Genomic DNA, 26,321 nt, shown 5'->3' on the forward strand with positions numbered 1-26,321 from the left:
CTGCCACTCAAATTTAATTATGGTAATATGTAACAGTTATTAAATGTGACCTTTTCCATATTTGTATCATCATACATGGGGGACAAGTTTATTGCTGCTTTATTATTGTTTGAACTTAATGTTGTGGACTATGATCAGTTTTCAGTTAATTTTGTGTTGTCTCTCTCTTTTGTTCTTGTGAGAACTTCACAGTACAATGAAAACCCTGCAGATAAAGGATTCAGACTTTACGTCTTCTGTCCAGCTTGCTTGGTGATCACTCTTTGCTTTGTGTTAAGTAGTCTTGACTTTTTAGCTTCATAGACATCTTTTTCTGAAAGTGAACACACATACAGTTCACAGCATTAGAAAAGCTGACATTTGTCTGTGTATCTGATAACAGAGGAGGTTTGGTACCTGGCTGGATGCAGACTGAAGCCAGGCTGAAGAGGGAGAAGATGATGAAGGCAACAATGATGAAGGTCAGTTCAAATCCAGTGAATGGCAGTTCCATCTAAACAACTATAGAAAAAAAAGCACGTCATCACATTATGTAACATCTTCACATACAGACAGAATGTAATGCATGACACAGAAACTGAAAAATAAGGAAATCACCTTCTGTGATCTTACTGTGTTATTTGCAAAAATAGACTGAAAGGTATGACTCTTTGAGGTCCATACAATATATTTTACATTTTTTAATGTTTAAAAGTGGTAGTTCATACCTACACCCAACGGTGTCATATGATCATTTACATACTGTGCATATTTAAATGTGTATATACAGTTAACATGAGTTAATCCATTTTTGAATGTACAGATATAGATTTTTAATGATTACCTGTACTTTCCACCCCATTATTGTGCGTTTTGTCCTTTATTTTTGGCTGCCATATTTATTGATTGAAAACAGTAAAAATTCCATCTTTAATGAACAATGAACACAGACAGGTATCTTTCAATCATTTGACAAGCATACTGCTAATGTGGGCATATGATGTTCCAATATGCATAAAGTGACATTCTTAATCTTTATACGTAGATTACTTAGATTTTGAAGTATTTAGATTATAATCCAGGCATGCTATTTTCAAATACAGCAACAGGGCTATAGGATATCAAGCTAAACAAATATTTAATAATAAAATTGCTTAGTGAATGAGCTGAACTACAACTCACAGATTAGTATAATATAATATTTGGACTTTCCAATGAGATGGTTAATTGACGGAAAACTGAACTTGTTCAGCATCTTTTTTACACACATGCTACCAAACTTGTTCATGCTTGCATATGTGGACATACTTGTGCTGCTATACATGTAGCCTGATAATCAGATGGAAATGACCTTTTCTTTTCACTTCATCAATTCCCTATTTTTTCAACTTAACAAATCTGAGATGTGGCCTGTGAATCAGAGGTCTGAAACCAGGCTACTACAAATTTGATGTGGATAAAACCAGGACTTAACTTTTCTCAAATTCATAGTGAAACTTTAAGTTATTGCTAGATTAAATGCACACTATCCATATACTAAAAATAATTTATTTGTCAGCCAAAAGCCACTGATTTGTATTACATTCATGAAAAGTTATATATTTATAGCAATACTTTAAACATACAGCTTGAGATGCAGCAGCTGGTCCCCTCCACCAGAGGGCCTTATAACCTTTTTATTTGAGGCCTTTAACTCTGTTGTTGGTTTTTAATGACTACTCAGTCTACCTACTCCGCCCTATGTAGTTCTGTGTTGTATCTGTTTACTTTATTAAAAGTCAAAAGCCATTTCTGTTCCCAAATGTGCTAAAGAAGAAATTTTTTTCCTCGTGTTTATGAGAGATCTTATTGCAGAATATTTTATTTATGATTAATTTCAGCCTGAAACATTTTAATAATCTATCTAGTTGACATGGCCTTAGCAGTATCTGACGATGTGGTTAAGTATCGCAAAGTTAAGAAATGCAGTGTAGTATCAGTGAATGACTGGGTGAAATTGGAAGCTCGCATGAATAAAACAGTCAGTGCTGAAATCAAAGAGCAAAGTAAAGACACAGAAGTTTTAGAAGCTCTCAGGGAACTTCAGTGCATAAATTTTTCATTTTCAGCAGTTTTCTGATCAAACCTCCTCTAAACTCTAAACCTAACTTCAGCCAAAATGCCTAAACTGCCTTACTTTAACCAAAGTTGTACTTTCTTAATGTTAACCATAAAATAATCAGAGTATGAATCCCAACAAACATTTCTTATGAACACATCCTATGAAAACATGTATAAAAATATGCTGAACTACAGTAAAGAAGGTGAGGAGATTCACTGAAATTATAAAAAGGCTGAATAAATACTGTATATGATCCTTCCGCTGGAATTTCACTTACTTGAAATAATACATCAACAGGTATCAGTTATGTTGTACCGTGCAGTTTTATATTATCGCTGAAAAGCTGAATGAATCATAATAGCCAAACATAGATGGCCTGTGATTCACACAATTTTCTTGCTGCTGTAGATCTGCACATTCACACTAGCTCCACCCTTTGATCCCTGACATGAATAATTCAGGCTTCTCGTTTCTGCAGAACAATTTGTGAGCTCACTCTAAGCCTGTCAACACACCTTTTGTTTCTGACCTAGATTTTGAAAACCCTCGACGGAGCTGTATATTTAAATCAGAGCTGACCCTCGTTTGATACAAATTTCTTGAGCAAATCAAACAGCGAAATACAACAAGAAAAATGGTAGTTACAAGGTTTTGTAACTTACCAGAAGAACACTGCTATTTTCAAATCGCAAGATATGTGTGTATCTTCATAAACACACTCTCTGAAAGAAGACAGAAAGCAGGTGCAAGATACTGTTTTGTCACAGTTTGTTTAAGTAGGCGTATATAAACGGACTTTTTTTTTTAAACATTGTTCCAACTAGGCCACTCCTTTTTGTATCATCCTGGAAACAAATAACACTCAATCGTATAACAAAGTACACTCATAAAGGGGTCACAATTTAGACTTTGTTCTAGAAACTGATAATACACCCATACACAAACACACACACAGAGCCCAAGGCTTTGAGTGGCATGTCTCAACCTCATCTGGAGTCAAACGATGTGCTCCTCACTTTGTGGCTGTCCGTTAGTCTCTGAAGAAGAGGAAATATTAAAAATGGTCATTTCCTTTGGTTTTCAATCTACAAGATTTTATCATAGTGAAAGACGAAGAAAATTTCTGTTCAACATGGTTAGCACTTTGTTTATTCACGTTTACTTCTAGTAATAATTTGTTAGAGAGAATTGTTTCTAGCAATAGAAAAACCAAAAAAAATCTAAACTTTGTGATTCATAATGTACAAAATAAATCATATATGAAATAAAATAATATATATGTATTTAAAGATATGTAATTTTAAAAACAATTTACTGAATATGTTTAAAACAAATAAATAAAAAAAGTATAAAGTAATCTCAACTAGGGGTCAACTGATATGGTTTCTTCAAGGGGGATACTGATACCAATTATTACTAATCAAGGAGACCAATAACCGATATTTGGAGCCGATATACATTTGCAGTAAAAATTCAAACTTTAGTGTCAAAATTTTAAGAAACTACAAACAGTAATTTACAGAAACTACAAACAGCAACTTCTAACTTTCTCTCTAAGTGATCATTTTACAGGTAAATATAGCCAAATTCACAGCCCAGCCAATGTCTTTGATTTATGTGTATGGGTGATTTTGTCAGACGATGTCGTGATTATAAAATGAGGATTTTAGCTGTCTTAAGTCTTAATAGTACACTTTTCAGTCACTATTTCATATTTTTTCCATTGTCAGACATCAGAAACAGAAAAAATATAAATGAGAACAGCTTTATTGGGAATTCAGGTGTATGAAATTACTGGTTACAGTAGCTTATTCCTCAGTGCCATAGACCTTCATTGTTGTCCAAAAGCTATTAAAACACACCGAGCCACATAATTGGACTGGGTGAGAACGATGCAAACATCCTTTAATACCATGAACAGCACCTTTGTAGTTTATTTTAGACTGTTTTGGTACAGGAGCATATGCATATTAATCCCTGGCGGGAAATGGTCCTTAACAAATATGCTGTTTACTCCTGTTGGTGTGCAGAGGCAAAATTAAGAAAACTGTGTCACTTTCCAAATACTTATGGACCTAACTGCGTGTGAACACAGAGAGTAGGAGAGAAGCAAACAGATAAAAGGCTGAAACTGTCTCACACCACGCAGAATGCAAATACAACGTGATGGCATCATGAATATGCTAATCAGTGCATCACATTAACTAGCGACATTTAGCAACTTTTTCAGGATGCTTTATCTACTTTCCATCGAAAGTAATTGTTTACGGCGGTTCCAAAACAGTTTTCAACTACTTCCTCAATTTCGCACATTGACCATATGTGGTCCAGCCATATACTAGGTTTTGACCTAGTTTTGTTTAGCCTTTCCTTTACTATGTCCGCATAGTCAGTACTCTCATGTGTTCTTATGTTTTCTGAGATGCTGAAGCCTATTTCTGAAGTGGGTAAAATCCACGATGGTATAACTGACCAATAAATTAGTGGGGCCACCCCTACATCTCCCAGTCCCAGCTTGTTCACCTCTCTACTCATTTTGAAAATGAAACACTCTTACTTCATTTGCCCTTCCCCACTTCCATGCATTTTCCAGAACCGGTTTTACTGGGTGCTCCAATTCATGTCAAATTAGCTTAATTATAAACTGCACTGCCAGTTTCACACAACAAACACAGGAACTGGGGTTGTACAGAGGGCCCCACAACATATTCTTAGTGCTTTTACCTTTACTACATCCAGTCTTTTAAGAGATGATTTGGCTGCTGTTCTGTAACATCAACTACCATAATGTAGTCCGGGCCTTATCATTGCTCTGTAAATCATTAACTGTGTATCCTGGACAGCATTTCATGTACTCCCTGGGAGGGAATGAATTACATTTATAACCTTTTCACCATTTCTACAGAAATCTTAAATCCCTGATTGTCTTTGCATTCAGCAAAAAGGAGAGACCAAAGCCGGCACCAATGTCTTGATAGATATAATTTATTATTATGTTAAATAATATTTGGGTGATTACAACTCCCAGGGGTGTTCCATTATCAATACCTCTGCTACCAGAAAAAGCATAAATCCAACCCTAACCTGTATTACTTGGTTCTTCAAAAATTCCTCAATCCACTTACAGCCTTGTATCCCACCTTTATACAGCTTTATAATAAGCCCCCCTTCCAAAACATGTCATATGCCTTCTCAATATCCAGAAATATAGCCGGCATGCTATCTAAAAGCCAACACTGGGGGGCATTATGCCAGCGATGTTTGGTTCAGTGTAAACAAGCAAAAATGACATAATGATGGCTCTTCCCAACAGTAATATAGCAGGATCTCTGTTTAAAAGGGGCTACAGCATCAAGGGAAAGCACGGAATCCATGGTATTCCTCCCTATGCGAAAACCACTTTGTACTGGAGTAAAGCAGTCCTACTCCCAGTGCCGTTCTTGACTGTGATGTGTTACATCAGAAATGTTTTTTTTTTTTTTTTTTAAGGGGTTTGAATCTCCCACATCCTCCATCCACTGACAAGACTCCTCCCTCAAGCCTCTGCATTTCTTTCTCCCATGTCTCCCACAAATACGGAGTACCATAATGCTGCAGGCGGGACATTGGGCCAAACAACACGCAGTAACCTTTCAGAGAGAGGCGGTTTCGTCAAAGCCAACGGAGCACATTTTTAATTTATTAATTTAATCGGCAGTCCGATCAGACAAAGTAATGATTCTGACTATGGAAAAATTATGAATATCGGATTGGATTATTGTCCAGTTCAACAGTACTGTTAACATTATTAGATATGGGATGTGTTTATTATTTTGGACAAAAAGATTTTCAGTGTATACTGTACACTCCATTGTCAGTTTAATGGTACACCTTGCTAAAAGTAATGCAGTTTAATGAAAGTGCCCTGCAGGCTCTTGAATTCTAATGCATTATAGAGAGAAGTGTCTCTAACATTTTTCTCCACCCCATTTACAGTCAAGACCGGACGTATTTGCACAGTTACGCATTTTTTGGTACTTCAGGCTCTAAGCTTCAACACATTCAGTTTTAAATAAAATAATGGATACTACATTAAAGTGCCAGGTCTCAGCTTTAATTTGAGAAGGTTTACATCAATATAGAAAGAACTGTGTGGAAGACAAAGCCTGTTCAACACATAGTCCGCGAATTTTGGGGGTTCAAAAGTAATTGGCCATTTGGGTACTAAATGTTTCTTGGGCCGCTGTGTGCTGTTTCAATGTTAGTTCATGCACAAAAAAATGCTTTTACATGGCTCAGACTTGACAGAATTAATCATGTCATACAAAATCCATTGATATTGTAAATGCAAAGTACACTAGGTAAACAACACATATGATTCTAATAGTTTTCTTTATGTGGTAAATAATAAGTATCTGTACAATGACTAAAAGGATAAAGTCGGACATTTGTGATATGCATGTGTGTTTGCATTCCTACCATTCGAGTGTGCATATTCTTCATTGAAGATCCCAATAAGTGTGAAGAAGGCGAAAGCCGTGAAAGAGAACATGATCGTCAGCACCTGCAGCTCAGTGAATGGAGACGCCATCTACGTACAGTATGCCCACTGCCAGAGCTGTGTGTTAACAGTAAATTTTTCATCTGTAAAATCACCTGCTTTACAACAAAGGTGACAGCCCCTCCTATCACACACTGAATCAAAATTAGGATTAAGCACTTACCCTGGGTTTGTTACAGGAGCACTGAGATGTTGACCATCACATATCAGCTTCATAACACCTTTCTCTCTCAGTGACTTGCACATCCTACGTACACAGTGCACTAACATTTGCATGTGGTTTTCTGACTTTTTTTTTTTTTTTTTCACGAAACCCTGTGATGTGGGGGTTTTCTGCTGCAATGGAAAAAAAGACTACTTTCTGAAACCCTATACTCATCTTCAGTGCATACATATAATCACAAATACTCATAGCTGCACCAGATGCATTTTAAAAAGAACTGAAGCGTTGCATACCTCCAGCGTTGATAGAATAGTTCTCTTTTTTTTTTTTTTTAAATAGAGACCACAAAGCAAGTATCATCGACTTCTCTATTTCCAATGCGATTAAATGGTACTGCAACAATATTCATGCATTCGTGCGTGTGTGTGTGTGTGTGTGTGAGAGAGAGAGAAAAGGATGTGAGTGGGCATTTATATCTGGGACACTTACTTGATCACTTTTCCTCTCAGCAGTGCTTTGTGAAAACAGGCCCTCTGCTGCTAACATGCTGTTGAATGTTCTCTATCATCACCATCCTGAAAAAGAATCAGGGAATAAAGGTTTGTTGAAGATATTAGAGGGGGTTCAGGGGGAAGTAGCCTTGGGAAATGATTAACAATCAGGCAGAGCAGAGACAAAAGCAAGTTTCAAACAAAGTTAAGGTGGATGAAACCTCCCTAACCCTAAACTTAAATAGTTTTGAACACAGTAAAGTGCAACTTTCTAATTTGGGCTTTTCAGTGTTAAAAGAAAAGGTGGAAATCCTGAAGCCTACAAACAGATAGCTCTGGATAATATAGTTAACCTCTATGATATATCTGGGTAATTTTTGCAGATGTGCATTTAAATGCTCTAACCCAAACCTTCGAGACAGAAATAATAAATGTTAGCGGATTTCAATAATATAGCTGCTGCCTAACAAACCAGTCAAGCAAAGGTTTAAACCTTAATGCAAAAAATGTAGAGAAAGTCTGTACATGATACAGTAACATATAGTGTGACTTAATTGCCCGCTGTGGTGGAAATTCTTCAGCTTTAAAAACACTTCATCTCATCTGTAGGAAAACAAAATCTTACATAGACGCATGAATAATAAAAGTTTTTTGTAAATTCAATATTATATCAGTTGTTGGAAGCACTTTGTTGCTAACCTGATAAAAAAGACTAAATTGCCATTTAATTTATACTTCATTATTCTGTTTAACTCTGTGTTCAGCTAGTTTCTGTTTGGGATGGGATTTTATTTTGCCATAATCAGTCAGTAGCGAGTGAGATATCTGTCCTATAATTCTCATTTTCATTTTGTCTGATTAGCAATCGGCAGAGCTATGATGGGAATTACATGAGGTCACGGGGATCTATTTACTAATAAGTATGATAAAGGTAATGATTTGTTCCGGCCAAAAAGGTGCAACAGAGGTAGCAGGAGAGTGAGAGAGATGTCCACGATAATTACATTATCAACTTATGTTACAATATATTGACATGATCTCAATCGTTTTAGCTAACCTCGATATTGCCCGCTGTGTAAACATACGTGTTTATCTTGCATAAGAATGTCACCAACATTTTAGCCAACATGGTGCCAGAATAACCAGCAGGGTTTTAACTACCATTATAAGACTTATATGGACTAAGCCTTTTTTCACTGAGCCTAAGCCGAATGCGCAGGGGAAAAAAACAAAACATGCTGAGACACGTTTTGCTGTCATTTCCGGTCATGCAGCGTCTGTCCTCTTGTCTACTCTGCCCTGTGTCGGCGGTTCAGACAGCTCCTCCAGACACACAGGGCGACAGCCACAGGGAACCAGGTCAAGTTTAGATAACGTGTTACCGGAGGCCAACAGGTGTTATTCCACGACGACTACATAATCCCAGCCAGAAAGTTCGGAAGAATAAATTCAAATGGACTTGGTTTCAAAGCCACACTGAACAGCTGCGGTCTAAGAACATTTTGGGTCTAAGCTTTGGCGTCTACAGATAGTCTTGCATGCGAGGTGTTCAGGGGACATCGGTAAATTTTAGCGTCAATCAATAGTCTGCATCTGAGGTGTTCAGGGGACACCTGTAAATTATAGTTATCGAAATTAGCCTGGGTTACACTCTCCCCCTCTAACTGCATGAGTCTCTGCATGCACATCGTCACACGCCGCTCTATCCATCACCACAAGTAAATTCTTAACCTGTGGGATACACAGAGACCATTAACGTAAAAACAAGTCGTTGTGTCAATTTTATTTTATTATTATTTATGTTTTATTTATTTAGGATATTTTAAATGTTTTTCACATTCCAATTGCAATGTCTGAATATTCTTAAGAATTTAAAGTTCATTGCTCTTCGAAAGGGTCCACTTGCTATGCTATTGTATTATTAAAAGTAAAAGGAAAAAAAAAATACAAAATATGGTTTAAGATTCCTATTGCAGTGGGCATAAATACATTTTTCTCATTAATCTAAATTATCTTGGAAGTGCATCTTAGAAGCAATTTGTGGCCCCATTAATTATTTTGAACAGTATTGTCAGAGTGCCCTGCGTGCGTCTTTGGAGAAACCTAATTTAATTGACCACTTCAGATGAGTCTTTGGCCTACCTCAGTCAGCTGCTGCTCTTTAGTGATCACTTTAAGTCACCCATTTTCCAGTTATATCAATCATAATCCTCATGACCTGAGACAATTTGAAATAGGATTACACCCTCACCACCCCCACACACACCTACACACACATTCTGTGAAGGCACTGATATGGTTGTAAACGATTTCTGTAGGTTTTTCACTTCATGGCCAGTCAGACAAGTAATGTGCCTTTATGCCTTCAACACGACAGCAAAAATTAGCTGGCTTAACATCTATCAACACATTGTTTCTCACCAGGGACTCCCTGAACAATCGGGTTGTGTGTGTGTGTGTGTGTGTGTGTGAGTGAGAGAGTGAGTGCTGTCCATGTGCACAAGTTGTGTAAGCTTATCAGTGGCACCACTGGTCAGAGGAGGAGATTGAGGTTAGTCTAAGCCCTAATCCTAGTGGACCGTATGCTTGTTCAAAATCCTGACTCTGCCCCTCCTAAACACACACACACAAGTCACTAGAACACATGCTTTCTCTGCCTCCTTGTTTACTGCTCAGCTCCTCTCAACTCTTCCTCTCGCCGTGTCTGTATCTCAGCAGGAGGGAAGAGGAAGAGTAGGAGAAGGAGGAGGAGGGGAAAGAGGTGGTGCGCACTGTTGAGTAGTTTCCCAGTCGTCATGACGACCTCACACCCCACCGTCTCCAGGGCTGTCTTCCTGTTGCCACGGTGACCTGATCCTTTTCCATCTCTGCTCCTCTTGATGATCAAGATTGGGCTGATAAAGGAGACTGACTCTTGAGCACCGTCTCCTTTCCCTGAAAACAGCTCTTGGATGGGACAGTGAATCACACGCAGGGACTAGGATCGGAGGACAGTAAGGCACGGCGTGCTGGGAATGCTGTGGGAGTAACACCGAAGTGTTGCCTGGAAACAGCAGCATGCCAGTACAACAGATAACTGTGGTGCCGGCCAGGGAGACAGCCAGCAACGGCAAGAGCGCTCCTCGGTCTAAAGACAAAAACGAGGTGAGTTTCTGACCTCTAAACTCTATTCTCAATCTGCTGAGGTGGGAGAAAAACCTCTACAGGTTCTTCTGTCTTTTCTTTGCGGTTAAGGCTTCAAACGAATGTAAAGTTGGTCAGAAAACAGAGATTTAAAATTTCAAGATAAGTTATTTATGTGGTCAGAAGGTAGAAGTCATTTGATTGGTCCTTGAGTGTTGATCTTAATGACTGTAGAGGAGGTTGCATATGTATATGTGTGAGGGTGTGTGTGTGTGTGTGTGTGTGTGTGTGTGTGTGTGTGTCAACCTCCAATATCAGTTGAAAGTCTTTTCAGCTCTCTTCCTCAATCACTCACACAGAAAGTATGGATGTACTCAGCAGTAATTTTATCACTGTTTGCTCACTTAGGGTTTGGAGCTTTCAACTACATTTTCTACAGAGCCTGGCATCACGTCACATCATAAAAAATCACATCATAAATCACATCATAGAACATCATAGAACGTCTCATCCCATCACCTCACATCACCACGTTACGTCACATGCATAAGGCTATAAAGTGTTTTTCTCTTTCACCAGGGAGGCTTTAATATAAGTGCAAGAGAGAGCAGGACATCGTGGCCATACGTGAACCAAAGGGTTGGGTTCTATAACCTCTGTTTACAAAGTCAAGTGGTCAAATGTCAGACAAACAAAAAGAAATTATGACATTCCTTATTTGTTGTTACTGCACTCATTCATAACTTCACTACGAATTTGCTTTTTATGATGGAATAGGAACTTTTTTGTAAATATAGTACTCTAAAATGGTTTCAATCCCTTAGTTCATTGCTCAGTTTTTGAACTACTTATCAATTGTTTTAAAACCCTAGAAATTAACCTTGTCCACCATTAACCATGCAAATAACACGAGTGCTTAAAATAACTGGTCCCCTCCTTTAACCATCACAGCAGTGTATAAAGTAGGGTTGTTTTTTTGTTTTTTTGTTTTTTGTTCAGTTATTTATCCAGGTAAAAGTGTCTCTGAGCTTAAAATCTTTTTTTCAAGAAAGACCTGGCAGATCTTCTTCAGACTACAAAAACAGGCTAAAGAAACTGTCACACACTTCAAAAAGCTATAAATAACATCCTGTTGGGTGAGGTTTGAGACTGTGACCATGTCAACACAGCTTCCCCAATTTGAGTCTAGCCGGGGACCTTTGTAACATGTCATCTCTCCTCTCTTTCCCCTTATTACCTGTCACCCCTCTATAGTACATGATTCATTTCTTTTTCTTAATCATTAGAAACACATTTAGGCATTGCTGTCTTTATTTGAGAGTTGAAAGTGAAAACAAACAGAAAATGTGAGGCATTAGTGGGGTTATAACACACCACAGAGGACCCCAGCCTGAGTCAAGTGGTGGCTGCATGATACGCATTTTAGATTATTAGTTCCACAGGCAATGAGGATTACCACTGACAGCATGTATAACATGCAGACCTCTTGTGTAGCAGGAATGTTTGATTACACCAAAGTCTGTGATTATCTAATGATGATAACCTGTGTTGACAAAAAATATAGATTTATTTAGATTTGTAGATTTTCTGGGTTAGGATACAGTAATGCACATACATAAAATCTAGATAGCACACACATGCCTGCTGGTGGTGCTCATAATCTTGTTTTAAAAATGCCACCAGATTTCTGTGCACCTTCTGCTCCTTCGCCAGTAAAAATCATCTCCATGGCAGACTGTAGTCAGTCCAACGTACACATAATAAATGAGTTTACTTTTTTTTCTAATCCAACTCTTAATCCATATCTAAAATGTAGCAAAGATAAAGTATAAAGTAGTAGTATTTTTACTTTTCAATTTTAAGATCTTCTTATTTATAAGAGTAAAAGCAATAGATAACAGAATAATAAACCCAGCAACACATGTTGAAAACAGAGAAAACAGCATACAGAGAACAGAAAGCATATTTTAGCCCATTTACTACTCATCAGTTATACTTTACATTATATTTTAGAAATTTTGAGGTATTTTATCTACTGTTCCATGCATCCATTGGTTACCATTTGTATCCATGATATATAAACATCAGGGTTAGCAGGGTTGTCTGGTAACTTAATGGTTAAGGTGCATACCAAATAACCGTCACATCCACAGTTCAATTCCCAGCCGGGGGACCCTTGTTGCATGTCATACCCCTCTCTCTCTCTGCCCTTGTTTCCTGTCTTTCCCTTTACTGTCAACTACCAAATAATGGCATCCCTTTTTTTTAAACATGCCAAAAAGGTCTGCATTATTTTTTCTTAAAGTGACATAATTACTTTGTGTGGTTTTTTATTTTCACACTGTATAGAAAGGAATGTAACAAGAGGAAAAAAAAATACATTTAAAAGTCAAACAATTGTACAGCCTACGTTTGAAACTGCAAAATTGTAACATTTACATGATTTACAGATAAAGAGCTAACTTGCAAACACATTTGTAGTCCTTAAACATACATGAGCCACATCTCAAAGCTGTAAAGGATTGAAAGTAAAGATTTTTATATATGTTTTCTCTACTGCAAGTGTAGATTTCCATATTTCAAAATGCCAAGGCTTGTGCTCTTAAAGGACCTGAAAACCTATTTATCCCCTACATATGTATCAGCCTCTTACCATGACAGAGCGGGGCTCTGTTGGAAAAAGGCGACATTACATATTTCCTTGGACCAGTCAGGACTGAATAAAAAGAGTCAGAATCTGATGACAGTTGTTGGTTTGTTTGGTTACGTTGCCATGGAGAAGCAACAATGAATCTGATCAAACCACAACAACACAACACTGATGAAGCAGATTAACTGATTTTTTGAATAAAAAATAACATTGTTCTTATTTGAACTTTGAGTGTACCTTACTTTATCACAAATATTTCACGTTACAAAGAAACATTAAAGATTTTAAGGTTCTTTAAAGCAAAAAGTCTGTAAAACATGTCGTGGCCAAATATAAACTGGGCAGCTGCAGCTAAATGGTTGGTTGGCTAAATGTGGCTTTAGGTGTTTTTGATCCTAAGCCAGAGTACAGCACCAAAATATAGCCCTCAGTCCACGCTACATCACTTAATCTCGTCTGCAGAAACATGCACATGTCCACACAGACTCACCAAAGTCTCTGCTGTGCATCAGAGTCAGAGTGTCAGCAGAGGAAGAGAGGCTCAGGTAAGTGAAAGTAGAAGACTGCTGAACTGTAAATTGAGGCGTATACATGGCCCCGGTAGAACAGAACTGTCACTTTCACTGTGGTCTTCAAGGGGTTCAGGCTGTGTGTAATTCTTCTTGCTAGTCATTCGTCTGGAAGTACTTTGTTGCATCTTAGACCTGTCAGGCTGTTAATCAGGGATACGTTGGATGTTATATTACAGCCTCTTTGCTTATCGTGAGGACTGAAGATATAGATTTAGATAAATGAAAACCTAAAGAGGAACTGAGAAGAAGCCAGTGTTCCCCTATAGATATGCTGTTTTCTCTAAGAATCCAAGACCAAGTCTGTTATTAAAAATTTGCCCATACATACATTTATTGAAAAAGAATGAGATTTTTTATTTATATAGTCTCTATTTATTATGTGTGAGTCAAAGAATTGAGAAACCAGAACAGTTACAGTATAGATACAGATGCAGCTACTGTGCAGATGCTACAGACCAGTGTACATAGAGGGAGAAGCATGTTGGATTTTTCACTGAAGGAGCAATTATAGTACTTGCATCTGTGGTATATTGTCAGTCTGCTGTGTATTAACCCTGTCCTCTTAATTCTGCTAAGATCTTCCTACAAAACATTGATTTTATTTTCTCTTCTTGTTCTTCTCTCAGTTTACCTAAGTTGTTACTGTCTATGTCAATGACAAATATTTGAAATAGATGTTGTCTTGTTGTCTATAGTTTAGCACATGTCTATTATTGATATAGGATATGCCTAGCTCAAAATACTTTACTCTTTCACGCAATGTGCAAAATTGTTTCTCTGGGAAGAGGCCTATAAACACACAAACTATGACTTTATCAAGGAACGTCAACTACTGTTTTGTGATCTAATGTATTCGTAGTTGACCTGACTGACACTACCATTATACAGCACAATATTTACATGCACGCATGGCTGACAAGTGTATTGCAAAAATATGGATGAATTTTTCTGAACAGCTATCGGCAGAATCTGTTATTAGCGACATCTCCTCTAAAGAGGAAATTGGAGAGTCTTTAAATCTCTTACATCTTCATTTAACTTGGTGGTTGTGTTGTGCAATGACTCTTTAACAAGCGCAATTTTTATCTCTCTCCGAATTGGCTTCTTTGCTTGCTTCGGATAGGTGCCTCTCCTTTTTTACGTCTGATGCAATTTGCATCGAAGCCACATCAAGCAAACGGCGTTGGCTTTGTCCCCCAGGGGTGGTATTAAGACTGAATAGCAAGTTCACCTGTTGTTGAAGTCAGCTCAAACACACCAGACTTAATGTAATACTCCAAAATCTGGTATTTTGTGCGAGTTGTCTTAGCAAGAGTTAGGTAAGAAGATTGATATCACTTTAATCTCTGCGTACAATGGACTGGTCCAAATGTGTTTAACCTAGTTTAGCACAAAGACCGGAAGCAGAGGCAAGCAGCTTGGCTTGCACGGTCAAAGGTGCCTTCAAGCAATAACTTCAGAATTTTCATATTAACACGTTGTTTGATAAGCCCTCATGTTTATGTATTGTTACACTTTCATAGCTCTGAAGTCTGAAGAAAATCCAGTGGATTCTCAGACGTATTGGTTATTAGCTTACTACAGCAGCTAACAAGGCTGCCTGTTTCACTTTCTTTCAGTCTTTGTGCTAAGAAATGCGTGTTTAACCTGTTAGACCAGTCTCTTTACTGAATGCAGAGAGGTTGCTTTAAAAAGTCCAATGCGTGCTACATGTAGCTGTCGTGGGGTGTGCTCAGACTTGACAGTTATGGGCAAGATATTAGTTAATTCATTAAAATCCTTTTAATGATGAGCATATCTGTTCATTGTTTCTTTTTGGGGGTTTTATTTATGCAATGGTGTTCAGCTTGTGCTCAGGTTTCTGGACCTATGCCTGATGTGACTATGATAGAATTCAGTAATGAATATTTTATGTAAATTTAAGAAGTGGGGGCTGAGTTCAAATGCCATTGTACTTTCTAAACACCTTGCACTTGAACTTTGCAAGCCACTGTCTATGAACATGTATGAACAGAGCTTTATAGACAGCGTTTATGAAAAGCCAACTTGACTGAAAATATTAAATATCTGAATAGGGAACAGAGGTACAGAGGTTCTGCATCTTCTCAGAAATGCAAATTTAACCTATTGCAAAATCTCCTGAACATTCCTGTATACCTGGAGAACACACATGCATTATAATTTAAAGTCATTTATTTATTCATGATATTCTAATCATCTTATGAAAGTTTTCAGTAGTGGAATGAAAAGTGACATCTCACTTTTGATGAGCAACTCATCTGCTGTTATAATATATTAATGTGATGTATTGTTATCTGATATTTTGTATTGACTTACTGATTTGTCCTGTGATGTAAGACTATCAAAACCTCACACACACGCACCTGAGGTCACAGATACATGTGTCCATCCCATCTAACACCCAGAGGAGGTTGCAGCGTGTTGGCTTGGATTCCGCGCAGGACTACTGATTTAACCTGGCCATCAGCAAATCCCTTGATCAGCTTAGGTGATGCAGTCTTCCACTTGTCAGTGTCTCGCTTATTTATTTCACCCATTTGCACAGAGCGTACCCACAACCGCTCACTGTGTGTGGGCTGATACGTGCAAGCTCTGTTCTGCCTTTTACACAGATCAGCCACAACATTAAAACCAGTGACTGGTTTTAATGTTGTGGCTGATCAGCGTATATGTCAAGTATAAAAAATATAAAGAAGCCATCAACATGAGAGATTCTAAATATCAACTTTAAACTCATAGAGTTTAAGATACATAATAACTAGTAACTTTCATCCCATGAAAGTGTCCACCTTCATACTGTCACACCTATAGGTGTTATACTGTACAGCATAAACCAAATACCAACATTTTAAAAACTGGAATGACAGACTTTTAACACATTAACTACATGTAAGCAGGCATGTACTGAAGACTATTTGTCTTCATTTTAATTTGATTTTTTTAAGTAAAAGATTTTTTTTAACACTGCTGTTTTTCCAAATGGCCGAGCCTGTGGATTGCCATCCAGGCCATCGGAGCTGTGGAGTATTTTTATTATAAATACTACTAGAGTCAACAAATCCCATGAAAAGATTAAAACTAACAATGAACTGATCGTGCTAACATTTACTTTCTGTGTAGCCAAAGTCTGATATAAATTATTCTCTGTGCCATACACCTATCCAAAAACCTTTAAAATCACTTCAGTGAGCCACACTGTTGCACTGTGTGACATGTTTTTTCCCTATGCTGAACATGGACGCTGTCTTTTATTTTTAATCAATCCCACATACACGCTGCTGTAAATACACATTAATTCACAGCTGGAAATAGGCCCAACTCTTGTTTGAGCAATGTTTGCTGAAAATCTAAAGTGTCCAGATGTTTTAGGAAAGTACTTAGCCTCTTTAAAAAATGAACGTACATATTTGTACTTCAGTAGGATCAAATGGGCTTGATGCTGAGTGCCACAGACAGAGAAGAAAGTCAGAAAGTATTGGGCTTTTCATTGGATTTGTTGACAGTAAGAAAAATAAAGAACATTGCTAGCATTATTGTCTAATTTTCCTTTAAATCCTCTTAGTATACTATTAAAACTTTTACTTTGACTTTATTTAATGCTTCAGCTCTTTTTCCACTGCCCACTCACTACAGCAGTTGAAAGGTTAGCTTGCTTGTCTCTGTGGAATGTCCAGTGTCGGACCATGGTGTGTGTGTGTGTGTATATGTGCTGGGGACTAATTTTCACATATAGCACATATCTACAGTAAAGGCATCAGAGGCTGGAGGCATGTGTCCAGTGTTTGGGACAATATCTATGTAAAAATTATACACCTGGTTCCCAGCAATAACAACTGTGTGGCTGGGGATGAAAGGCAAGTGAAAGTAGTGATAGTGGTATTTGTAGCATAGGAAAAGTTGATTTGAGAAGGACAAGAAAAGTTGTTTTTTTAAATATGATTGCCGCATCAGTGTGATGATGTAGTTTCATTTGTAAGGTATTTACTTTGCTCAATTACCCCAAAGCAGACATTTCTGTTGAGTTATTTTATCCATGAACAATTTCTCATTTGGTTTATCGGAAAATGTACTATGTTATGATTAAAATAGATATGGCAATATAGAATCAAATTTTTTTGATATAGGTTTCCTCAATATTGCCCACTTGTAAACTGACCTGGTTTAAGAGTGTGTTGGTATGTGAGAATAACTTGGAAAACATGATTCAAACACCCACGAAGATGCATGTTTTCATGTTGGTTTAACTGTGTTAGTACTTGGTAACTCCCACACATTAACGTCTGCTGAAAACTGAAACTTGTATAAGATGCTGCAGGAAGTGAATGAGGCCAAAGATGTCTGATGGTCTACCACTTGAGTTCCTACAATTAGCGCCCTTGGAAGTTCTAGAAAAAGTGCTTTAAGTTGACTTTAAATAGAGACACATTGCAGAGCAGCATCTTGTGCACTTAGCAGGACAACCAGGTAATAGGATTGGCTGGCTTTAGCTTGGGTCACAAGGAAATAACAAGGACACGTGACCACACATGACTCCTAACACTGGATTTTAACCAGTCAACATAGGACCAGCCAACACTGAATACTATGGAACATGTTGTTGATGTTAAAAGCTGCTTAGTTTAACATGTTTGTTTTTATTGCTGAGTTTAAGAATCAGCTTGTCCAATTATACATTTAGCTACTTTAACAACACAGAACTTATGAAATGTTCCAAGATTTCTCTCATTTCACTTAGTTTGAAGAACTTACAATTAAAACTCTTTTTTGCAGAATTAACAGTGGCTTCTTAAAATTTCTAACGTGGAATTCTTGGGCAAAATGTAACAGACAGCAGAATAGAGCTGAAACAATCAGTCAATTAAGTGTTTAGTTGATTAGCAGAAAAGTAATAGCCAAGAATGTTGATAATCGATGAATTGCGCAAAATGACAAATATTCTCTGGTTCTAGCTTCTCAAATGTAAGGATTTTCTGCATTTCTGTGTTTCTTATTATTTCAAATTAAATATATTACAAAACAAGACATGAAAAGATGTTACCTTTGGCTTCGAGAACCTTTGATGGGTATTTTAAACAATGTTTTTGACATTTTATGGACTAAACTATTCCATCAAATTGCAGAACGTGTTGCAGCACTACAGCAGATCACACTAAAATGTCCCAAAGAAATCACTTGGGATTAAACACCTCAGGCGTCATGGGTGCCACATGCCATTAAAGCATCACATACGTCTCCATGTTCTCTAATGATTTTCTGTCTCTCCTTTTCTCTGTAGGGAAGGAAGGCCCCTGGGCGCTCAGGGAGTCGATCCAGCAACATCTCCAAGGTAACCACTGAATATCAGACAGCTTAAACAGCCAAATTCAAGGTCACAGTTCATAGTGTATGGTAGCATTATTTATCCAAGCAGAATCTAATGTGCAAGAATGTGCTAATGCTAGAAATGTTACTAACCAATCAATATAAGGTTGCTTTAAGTATACACTGTTGTGTAACTCATGAGACCTGAAATTATGCTTTAAGCTCCATTAATTCATATTTTTTCATTATAACTATGAATCAAACTACTTAGTGTAATATTAAAGGATAACTCAAAGTAACACACCTACAGAGAATCCTCGCCTGTTGCTCAACAGGTCCCTTGAACTTGAGTCTCACCGATCTCAGTCCAGCAGCAGTATACAGCTGTTGTCAGCAAAAAAAAAACCCCCGATAAATGTCAAAAAAACCCAACAAAAAGTTAACGATAAATCAGGACAAAGTGAGCAACTAGCTCATGAAAAAAAATCCAACGGACAGCTAACAACCCTGATGCTTTTCTAAGGAGCTGGTGGAGTCAGAGTCAGATTTAAAAGGAGAGAGACTATTTGACTTATATCTGTGAAGTGAGCAGAAATACAGCTAAAAATAAATGCTAGTATGTCTCTGTGGCTCCTGGAGATGTACATAAGCAATTGTTTGCTAACATGATAGCCACAACAACCCTTATGTAATCACAAAAATCTATTTGTGTAGCCTTAACATAATACATGTTTAAATTGTATCATTAATTGCATTTATATTCTTACTTTGGTTTTGTTTTAATTTGAAACTGTGTAAAGATCTCAGTGATAACTGACTGGTATTGAGCTCATTTGAGTTTGTTGGTTGTTGAAGGCCAGCAACTCCACAACTGGACTAGCTACAGCCTCGAGGACATCAATCACACTGTCTTCTCAAGACATATGCAGGTAAGACAGCTGTCTCTTTAATCATTGTTCAGAAGGTACCTGGGCAGAAAGTAAAAGAACAAAAGGAAACCATGGTTCCTTTTCTGTTCGATGACTATCTGCAAGTACCGGCACCTTTCTTAAAGCCAGGCACCACAGCAGCCACAGTTTTCTCCATGAAATTAACATGCACAGTATAGAGCTTCTTCTCCACGGAGTGGGAGATAGAATTAGTATGGTCCGCCGCACCCCGAGGGCATAACAAAATTAAAATGGATGCCGAAATCCAATGGGGCTCCTATAGTGCAATCAATGAGAGGAAGATGGCTGATTGCACAAATGGGATCCTTAAGCTTATTATATCAACTGTTGGCGTTGTCGTCACGCTGACAGACTCAGTCCTGTGGCTTCTAGGCTGGGAGGACACTGTGTCCGTTTGCAAAATGGACACGAGATGTGCGTGAGTGCTTGGACCTTCATTTGTCACTTACCCTGTTCAGTCTTTCAAAAGTCACCATTTCCTATTCCTTTTCATTATCCTGATAATCAGATTAAACTGCCATTTTGTTTTCACCTCATTCCTCAGTTTGACATTATGTTCTTGTCAGCCGTTGTTAACTTAATGTTTTTCATGCAGAAGAAATATGCTGATTTAAGAGTTGTTATTTCTGTAAGTCAACTCACACCAACCGTACAGCTGCATCACTATCATGCACAGTTTTTGCTTTTTTTTCCCCGACTGCCACATAAATATGACGTTTTGTGACGTTTTTAATACCTATAAAGCTCTACGGGGCTCGGTTATGTTTCCAAACGGGAAACACCTGTCAAACAGACCTATTTGAATCACAGCAACAAATCTAAGATGTGAACTTGATCCAGAAGTCTGGAACAGGGGCTTGATATTATCTTAAACTCATGCAGTGCTGAAGTATACTGGCCAGTGGCAGCTAAAAAAAATGCCTACCTTAAGTGGTCAGCTATTTAGCAATGCAGATAGTTTTAGTTTTATTTGCCTTGGTTTGGAGATATTTCTACCCTCAATGTTTCTCAGGATAATTAAGAGATCTCACTATGAACATCTATAATTGGAACTACTGTCTTTTAAAGAAATTGCCCATATGGAAAGTGTCGGCAGTTAGGTCCGGATTTTCCAGTGTAACCACGACAGAAAGTCTGGAAAGAGATTTTTTTTGTTGAATTTTTTAAAGCGTATTTTTTTAATCCTGTTAGCTCTGCAGACAAAATTCAGTTCGCCTCCACTTTATTGGTGTGAAGGCACAAATTTCAGACAAAAATATTTCAAAACCTGGACAAATAAAAGACTAAACAATCTACATAGCTAGATAGTAAGTAACTTTTTTTCTTTTGAAAAACAGACCCTTTAAGTGCGTACAATCCGGTTTCAGGCCATTTGTTTAGTTAATGTCCTCACATTCATGTCTTTTCCATCGTGTTTCACCTTATTTTTACACATCTGCATCTGTGTGTGACTGTGTGTGTGTGTGTATGTGTATTCAGCTCCGGCCAGCTGACCCGTTTAGAGGAGGATGCATCTGAATCATACAAACACAACAAGCACACACACTCCCCTGCGATGACAGTCACCAGCACAACTCTGGGCTCGTCAGCTCAGGCCCAGAAGAAGCAAGCGAAGCGTCGGCACCGCCGCAAGAGGAGCAGCTGCACCGCCTTCGACTGCATGGAAACCAGTGGCAAACAGGAGCAGGTGGACCGCAACGACCGCAGCCTCAGCTCTGACCGCAGTGAGAGGGGGGAAAAGAGGGAGCGGTCTTTCAAGAACCGAAGGGAGCTACCACCTCGCTTCCGTTACTCAGGTGCCCCACAGTCTGACTCCTCGTCTGACCACGAGGCGTTGCGTGAGGCCCGCAGCTGGAGCAAAGAGAAAGCCCGAAGAGCGCGCCGCCGCAGCGGAAACAGCCGTGAGAGTGATCGGGTGAACATGGGTAAAGGAGGCGAAGACAAAGCAGATATCATGGAGCTGCAATCAGTGAGCTCAGACGAAGGGAAGGAGAACCAACCTCTGGTGGAGGACAGCGCAGGCCTTAAGAAGCGGCACAGCAGCAGGGGTTCAATGAAGAGAGACGGCCATGTTTCACAGAGGGAAGGCTCGCAGAGCAGAGATAAGGAGAAGAATTACAAGTCACGCAGCCCAGGAGGCAGCTCTTCACTGGCAGAGGACGGCGAGGAGCTCATTACCAAGAGATACCAAGAAAAGGGGTCAGGGGGTGGAGACATGTCAGTTCCCATGCCACAGAAACACTGCGGTGTAAATGGAGGCACACCACGACCTTGCTCTGATGACTCAGAGCTGGAAGTCTGCAGGTTAGTGGGTGTTTGTAAGCACACTAACCAGCACGTTATCCAAAAAATTACAGAGACTGAGAAGGAAAAACAGCAGCGTACAGTATAGTAGCTGCATGTCATGGTTTACTTTACCTAATGAGTGTGTGTATATCTTCTGTGTTTGTGTGTGTGTAGGATCTGCCACTGTGAGGGGGATGACGAGTGCCCGTTGATAATGCCTTGTCGCTGCACAGGGAGCCTGAGTTTTGTCCACCAGGCTTGTCTCAACCAGTGGATCAAATCCTCAGACACCCGCTGCTGTGAACTCTGCAAGTTTGACTTCATTATGGAGACGAAGCTCAAACCTTTATGCAAGGCATGCGCACACTCATAAATCTCTCATTTCTTTCCCTCCTTTCAACCCTCTTCACCTCTTGACATCTAATGTTATCTTGCTTCTCATCCCCTCTCCATTTCCAAACCTCTGTCTTCTAGTGGGAGAGACTACACATGTCGAAGAGTGAGAGGAGAAAGATCTTCTGTTCAGTGTTGTTTCACCTGATAGCAGTAGTGTGTATGTTGTGGTCAGTCTACATTCTGGTCAAGAGAACCGCTGAAGAGATCAGACTTGGGAAGAACGGTCAGTACTTTCCCCACTCTCCCTCTCACATACCAGAGACGTGCGGAGTGAAATTTGAAACTGTTAATCGTTTTTACCTTTGATGAAGCATTATAGTTTGTAGCAACTTAAAACGTATGATGTTGACTTCTTTAACCTTACTCACCTAAAGGCAATGTGAGTGTACTAAAGGCCTAACAAACGCGTTGGTACATTTTCTACCTTGATAAACATTTGCAAATCTTTAATCTCCTTTTCAAGTTTCAAAGGTTTTATTTGTCACATGCTGAAACGCATGAAATGTGCAGGAAATGCAAGGTTGCATACTCTTGAGGTTGTGCCAAAAAGGCTAGTGTGCAATAAAGAACAATAATAACTCTAAAAAAAAGATAAAAACTCAGATTTAAGGAAATGTAATTATTTGTAGTATACGTATTAAAATGCCGTAAGTTTATAAGCAGGTGGGCTGTGCAGTGTTCCCATTATAAAAAAACCCAAAAGTGTACATATGTTACAGTTGTAAGGCAAATGTACAGTAAAATTTCCAAATGTCAATATTCTGCCCTCTGCAGAAGTTTACATCACATCACGTCTGCACAAATGCATCCTCATGCTGGTAAAACACCTAATAAAAAACAATACAGGACCATTGACTCATTACTAAGCAGCACCCCATAGAGGTCAAATACTCCACAGGGCGCCTTAAACCTTTTCACCTGGTTGAACTCTACACCTGACTGACTCTGGTGATGTGATTTTGAAGATACATTTCCTGCTTCTACGTGGTTTCTACGTGGTTTTAGATAATTTTCTTGAAGAACTGCACATATATCCAAGTCAAATTAATTTGTTATTAATTAATTTCAAAGACTTAAATCACACCATGTTATCTCACAGTTAGCGAAAGCTCATTTTATGCTTTGACATAAATTAACTGCTGCATCTTTTACTTTAAACAGACCCATTTAACTGATATGTAGATATATTGTTTTATGATAACGTTTGGACATGTATCCCATACAAAATATTTAATTGAATATAGGGCACTTAGCTAAACTAGAAATTTTTCAGCTCATTAACTACAAATTGCGTACAGTCTACTTGACTTCCAAACTGTTTTTTAGATCAATTTCCTACTTTTCAGGCATTTAATAGTTGGACAATCTACTTGCTTGTAAGACTTGAAATTTGTTTGACATAAATCATCCATCAAAAAGAACATTTACCGATGTTTTTATGTTAACGTCATATTTTCATCACATGAAAATGCTGGTTAATTTGTGGAAACTCAAATATTCAACATAAGCAGTGAACAACTTTCAATTCAAGAGCAACAGGTACGATGTGGTATTGGAAAATGTAACCCAGAAAAAAAAACTGTAACTGCAAATACAAATGTCATGAAAAAGGTTCATGTCAAGTTTCAGATGTTAGAGTTCGAGTTAGAGTGACACTTTGACAGGTTGCACGATGGTTGTTTATGACAAAAATCGGGGATGTGCTGGTTACAGTCTGATGCACACATTGGCTTAAATTTCCGTCACATTATGCGTCATTACATCATTGGTAAAGTGAACCAGTGTCTTTGTATGTTCATTGTTGTGTTCAGTGATGGTGTGGTGTGTTGTGCTGTGATCCTCGTGTGTCTGTATTATCATTCTCATGTTGTGGGACCTAATGTTAGAGGCAGAAATAATACACTCAGTGGCCAATTTATTAGTTTTAACATGTAACACGATAGCTCTGCAATAAGTCCTGCCTTCATGAAGGTTATGATGTTCAGTTTTTGGCTGTTTAGAGGTGTTGATTCAACTTTACGGTCGTTTTCGAGGGTGTATGGTACTGTTGAACAATACCATGACATGTGTTTTGGTTATTTAGCCGGCCTTCACTGATATAAACGTGCTGGACAAAATAAAAGCAACACCTGCGAGTAGAACATGATACAGTTCAGCAGATGATTCTAAAAGTTGAATCCACACCTCTCTAAAACAGTTTTAACAAAAACTAAAGATGACCTTCGTGAAGGTAGGATTTATTGCCAGACTGTTTAATTAGACTGGATGAGTTTTAGCTAGGTGTTCCTAATAAACTGGCAACTCAGTGTAGATCTAGTATGTTCACTTCATATATATTAATAAACATTAATATATATATATATATATTTTTTGTATATAATAAAAAATAGCATAGAACACGTTTCTACTGAGATCATAAAGAGAAATTACACTCACTCTTGATTGCAGACGATTTATGGAGAATTTCTCTTCTGAAGTACTATTCGCCAGAGGGTAAGCACGGCTCTGCACACACCGGCCATCTTGATCCATCAAACGCCCTGCAGGTTGACTTACAGCAGCTCTGTGTGTTTGTGTATGCGCGTCCTCAGGTGTGCTGGAGTGGCCCTTCTGGACCAAACTGATCGTGGTGGCCATAGGCTTCACAGGTGGCCTCATCTTCATGTACATTCAGTGTAAAGTGTACCTGCAGCTGTGGCGCCGCCTCAAGGCCTTCAACCGCATCATCACTGTGCAGAACTGCCCCGAGAAAGATCTGCACAGCTCTCAGAGCCAGCCAAGGGCCCTCACCAACGGCAGGCATGAAACTGTGGAGGTCCCAGTCAGCCCAGCCCCCGTCCTGGCTCCAGAGTCACAGATGGACTCCGACATGTCAGTGGAGGCAGCGGTGGCACCGGCACAAAACCCTGTCTGACTGACTCTTCCCCAGCTCAGAAAAGTGTCCTGAATGACACCGTGCTCTAACATCATCAAACACAAGCTGGTGTGATCACGGTGTGATTTAGACTCATAGTGTTTCAGTGTTTTGTCCTTCTCAGCTCCTGTGATTACTGATCTTATGAGACACAGCTGGATGGATTTAAAGTGAAAGAAACTGATCTTGTCCCTCAGTGACCACAGAAAACTGAAAGACTGAAGGGCAGCAGTAAAGTGAATGTGCAATGGGGCAGGCCAGAAAATGGAGAAAAGAGGAGGTGAGGAGATGCAAAGGGAAATAAAGCCATTAGCAAGAAATGCATGTAAAGACTGTTGTTATGTGGTATACTGACACCATTTTATTCCTGTATGCACTTTTAAACTGAACTGAATTGGGTTAAAGGTGTAAACACCCTGTGGATGCTATTAACCAAAGGTCTCAGTACGCTTCAAACAAACTTCGGACGGCATGTCGTATGCCCACATTTGAAGGCAAACGTGTCAACTGCTGTCTTGAACGGCTGCGCTGGAAAGTCTGCCACCAGAGAGAAAGGTGAGACGCGATGAATCCTTGAATCCACAGACAGCAGTGCTCACTTCTGGACTGTCTTTCATTGTCATATTATACTCATTTGTACATACAAAAAATGACAGAAGCAGTTTTGTGAAAAATGAAAAAGAGCATTGGAGAGAACTTGAAACCCTGCCTACTCTCTCATCTCTGCACATCTGACCATTCTTTGTGTAAAGGGGCAGATATAGACCTTTTTGGGGGCATACAGGCTGCACAGTAACTGATTGACGCTCGGGTCGCATCGGCACAGAAACTACA

General features: G+C 38.8%; 1 protein-coding gene and 2 long non-coding RNA genes across 11 annotated transcripts; 1 reads left to right on the forward strand and 2 right to left on the reverse strand.

Annotated features, from left to right (window-relative positions):
• LOC120799955 lies at window positions 1-501 on the reverse strand. Its single transcript, XR_005708917.1, has 2 exons — window positions 397-501; window positions 1-313 (listed from the first exon to the last, which is right to left on the reverse strand). It is a non-coding gene; the product is annotated as an uncharacterized LOC120799955 (long non-coding RNA).
• On the forward strand, window positions 173-26,321 carry march1 (membrane-associated ring finger (C3HC4) 1). 8 transcript variants are annotated; one of them, XM_040145561.1, is made up of 10 exons: window positions 173-252; window positions 383-461; window positions 9,990-10,418; window positions 18,916-18,966; window positions 19,797-19,870; window positions 21,371-22,195; window positions 22,352-22,532; window positions 22,652-22,796; window positions 25,022-25,066; window positions 25,165-26,321. In XM_040145561.1, exons 3-10 carry the CDS (start codon window positions 10,332-10,334, stop codon window positions 25,485-25,487), a joined length of 1,731 nt encoding a protein of 576 aa, XP_040001495.1. In that variant the 5' UTR covers window positions 173-252; window positions 383-461; window positions 9,990-10,331; the 3' UTR covers window positions 25,488-26,321. The 8 variants fall into 8 exon arrangements, with proteins under 8 accessions (XP_040001495.1, XP_040001494.1, XP_040001496.1 ...); XM_040145560.1 differs by having other exon boundaries at window positions 178-272; XM_040145565.1 differs by lacking the exons at window positions 173-252; window positions 383-461 and adding an exon at window positions 8,730-8,836 and having other exon boundaries at window positions 9,990-10,119; window positions 10,219-10,418.
• Window positions 2,743-8,771, reverse strand: LOC120799954. 2 transcript variants are annotated; one of them, XR_005708916.1, is made up of 5 exons: window positions 8,657-8,771; window positions 7,273-7,358; window positions 6,539-6,677; window positions 3,066-3,117; window positions 2,743-2,802 (listed from the first exon to the last, which is right to left on the reverse strand). It is a non-coding gene; the product is annotated as an uncharacterized LOC120799954 (long non-coding RNA). The 2 variants fall into 2 exon arrangements; XR_005708915.1 differs by lacking the exon at window positions 2,743-2,802 and having other exon boundaries at window positions 2,814-3,117.

This window comes from Xiphias gladius, chromosome 15, assembly GCF_016859285.1.
Source record: "Xiphias gladius isolate SHS-SW01 ecotype Sanya breed wild chromosome 15, ASM1685928v1, whole genome shotgun sequence".
Taxonomy (NCBI): Eukaryota; Metazoa; Chordata; class Actinopteri; order Istiophoriformes; family Xiphiidae; genus Xiphias; species Xiphias gladius.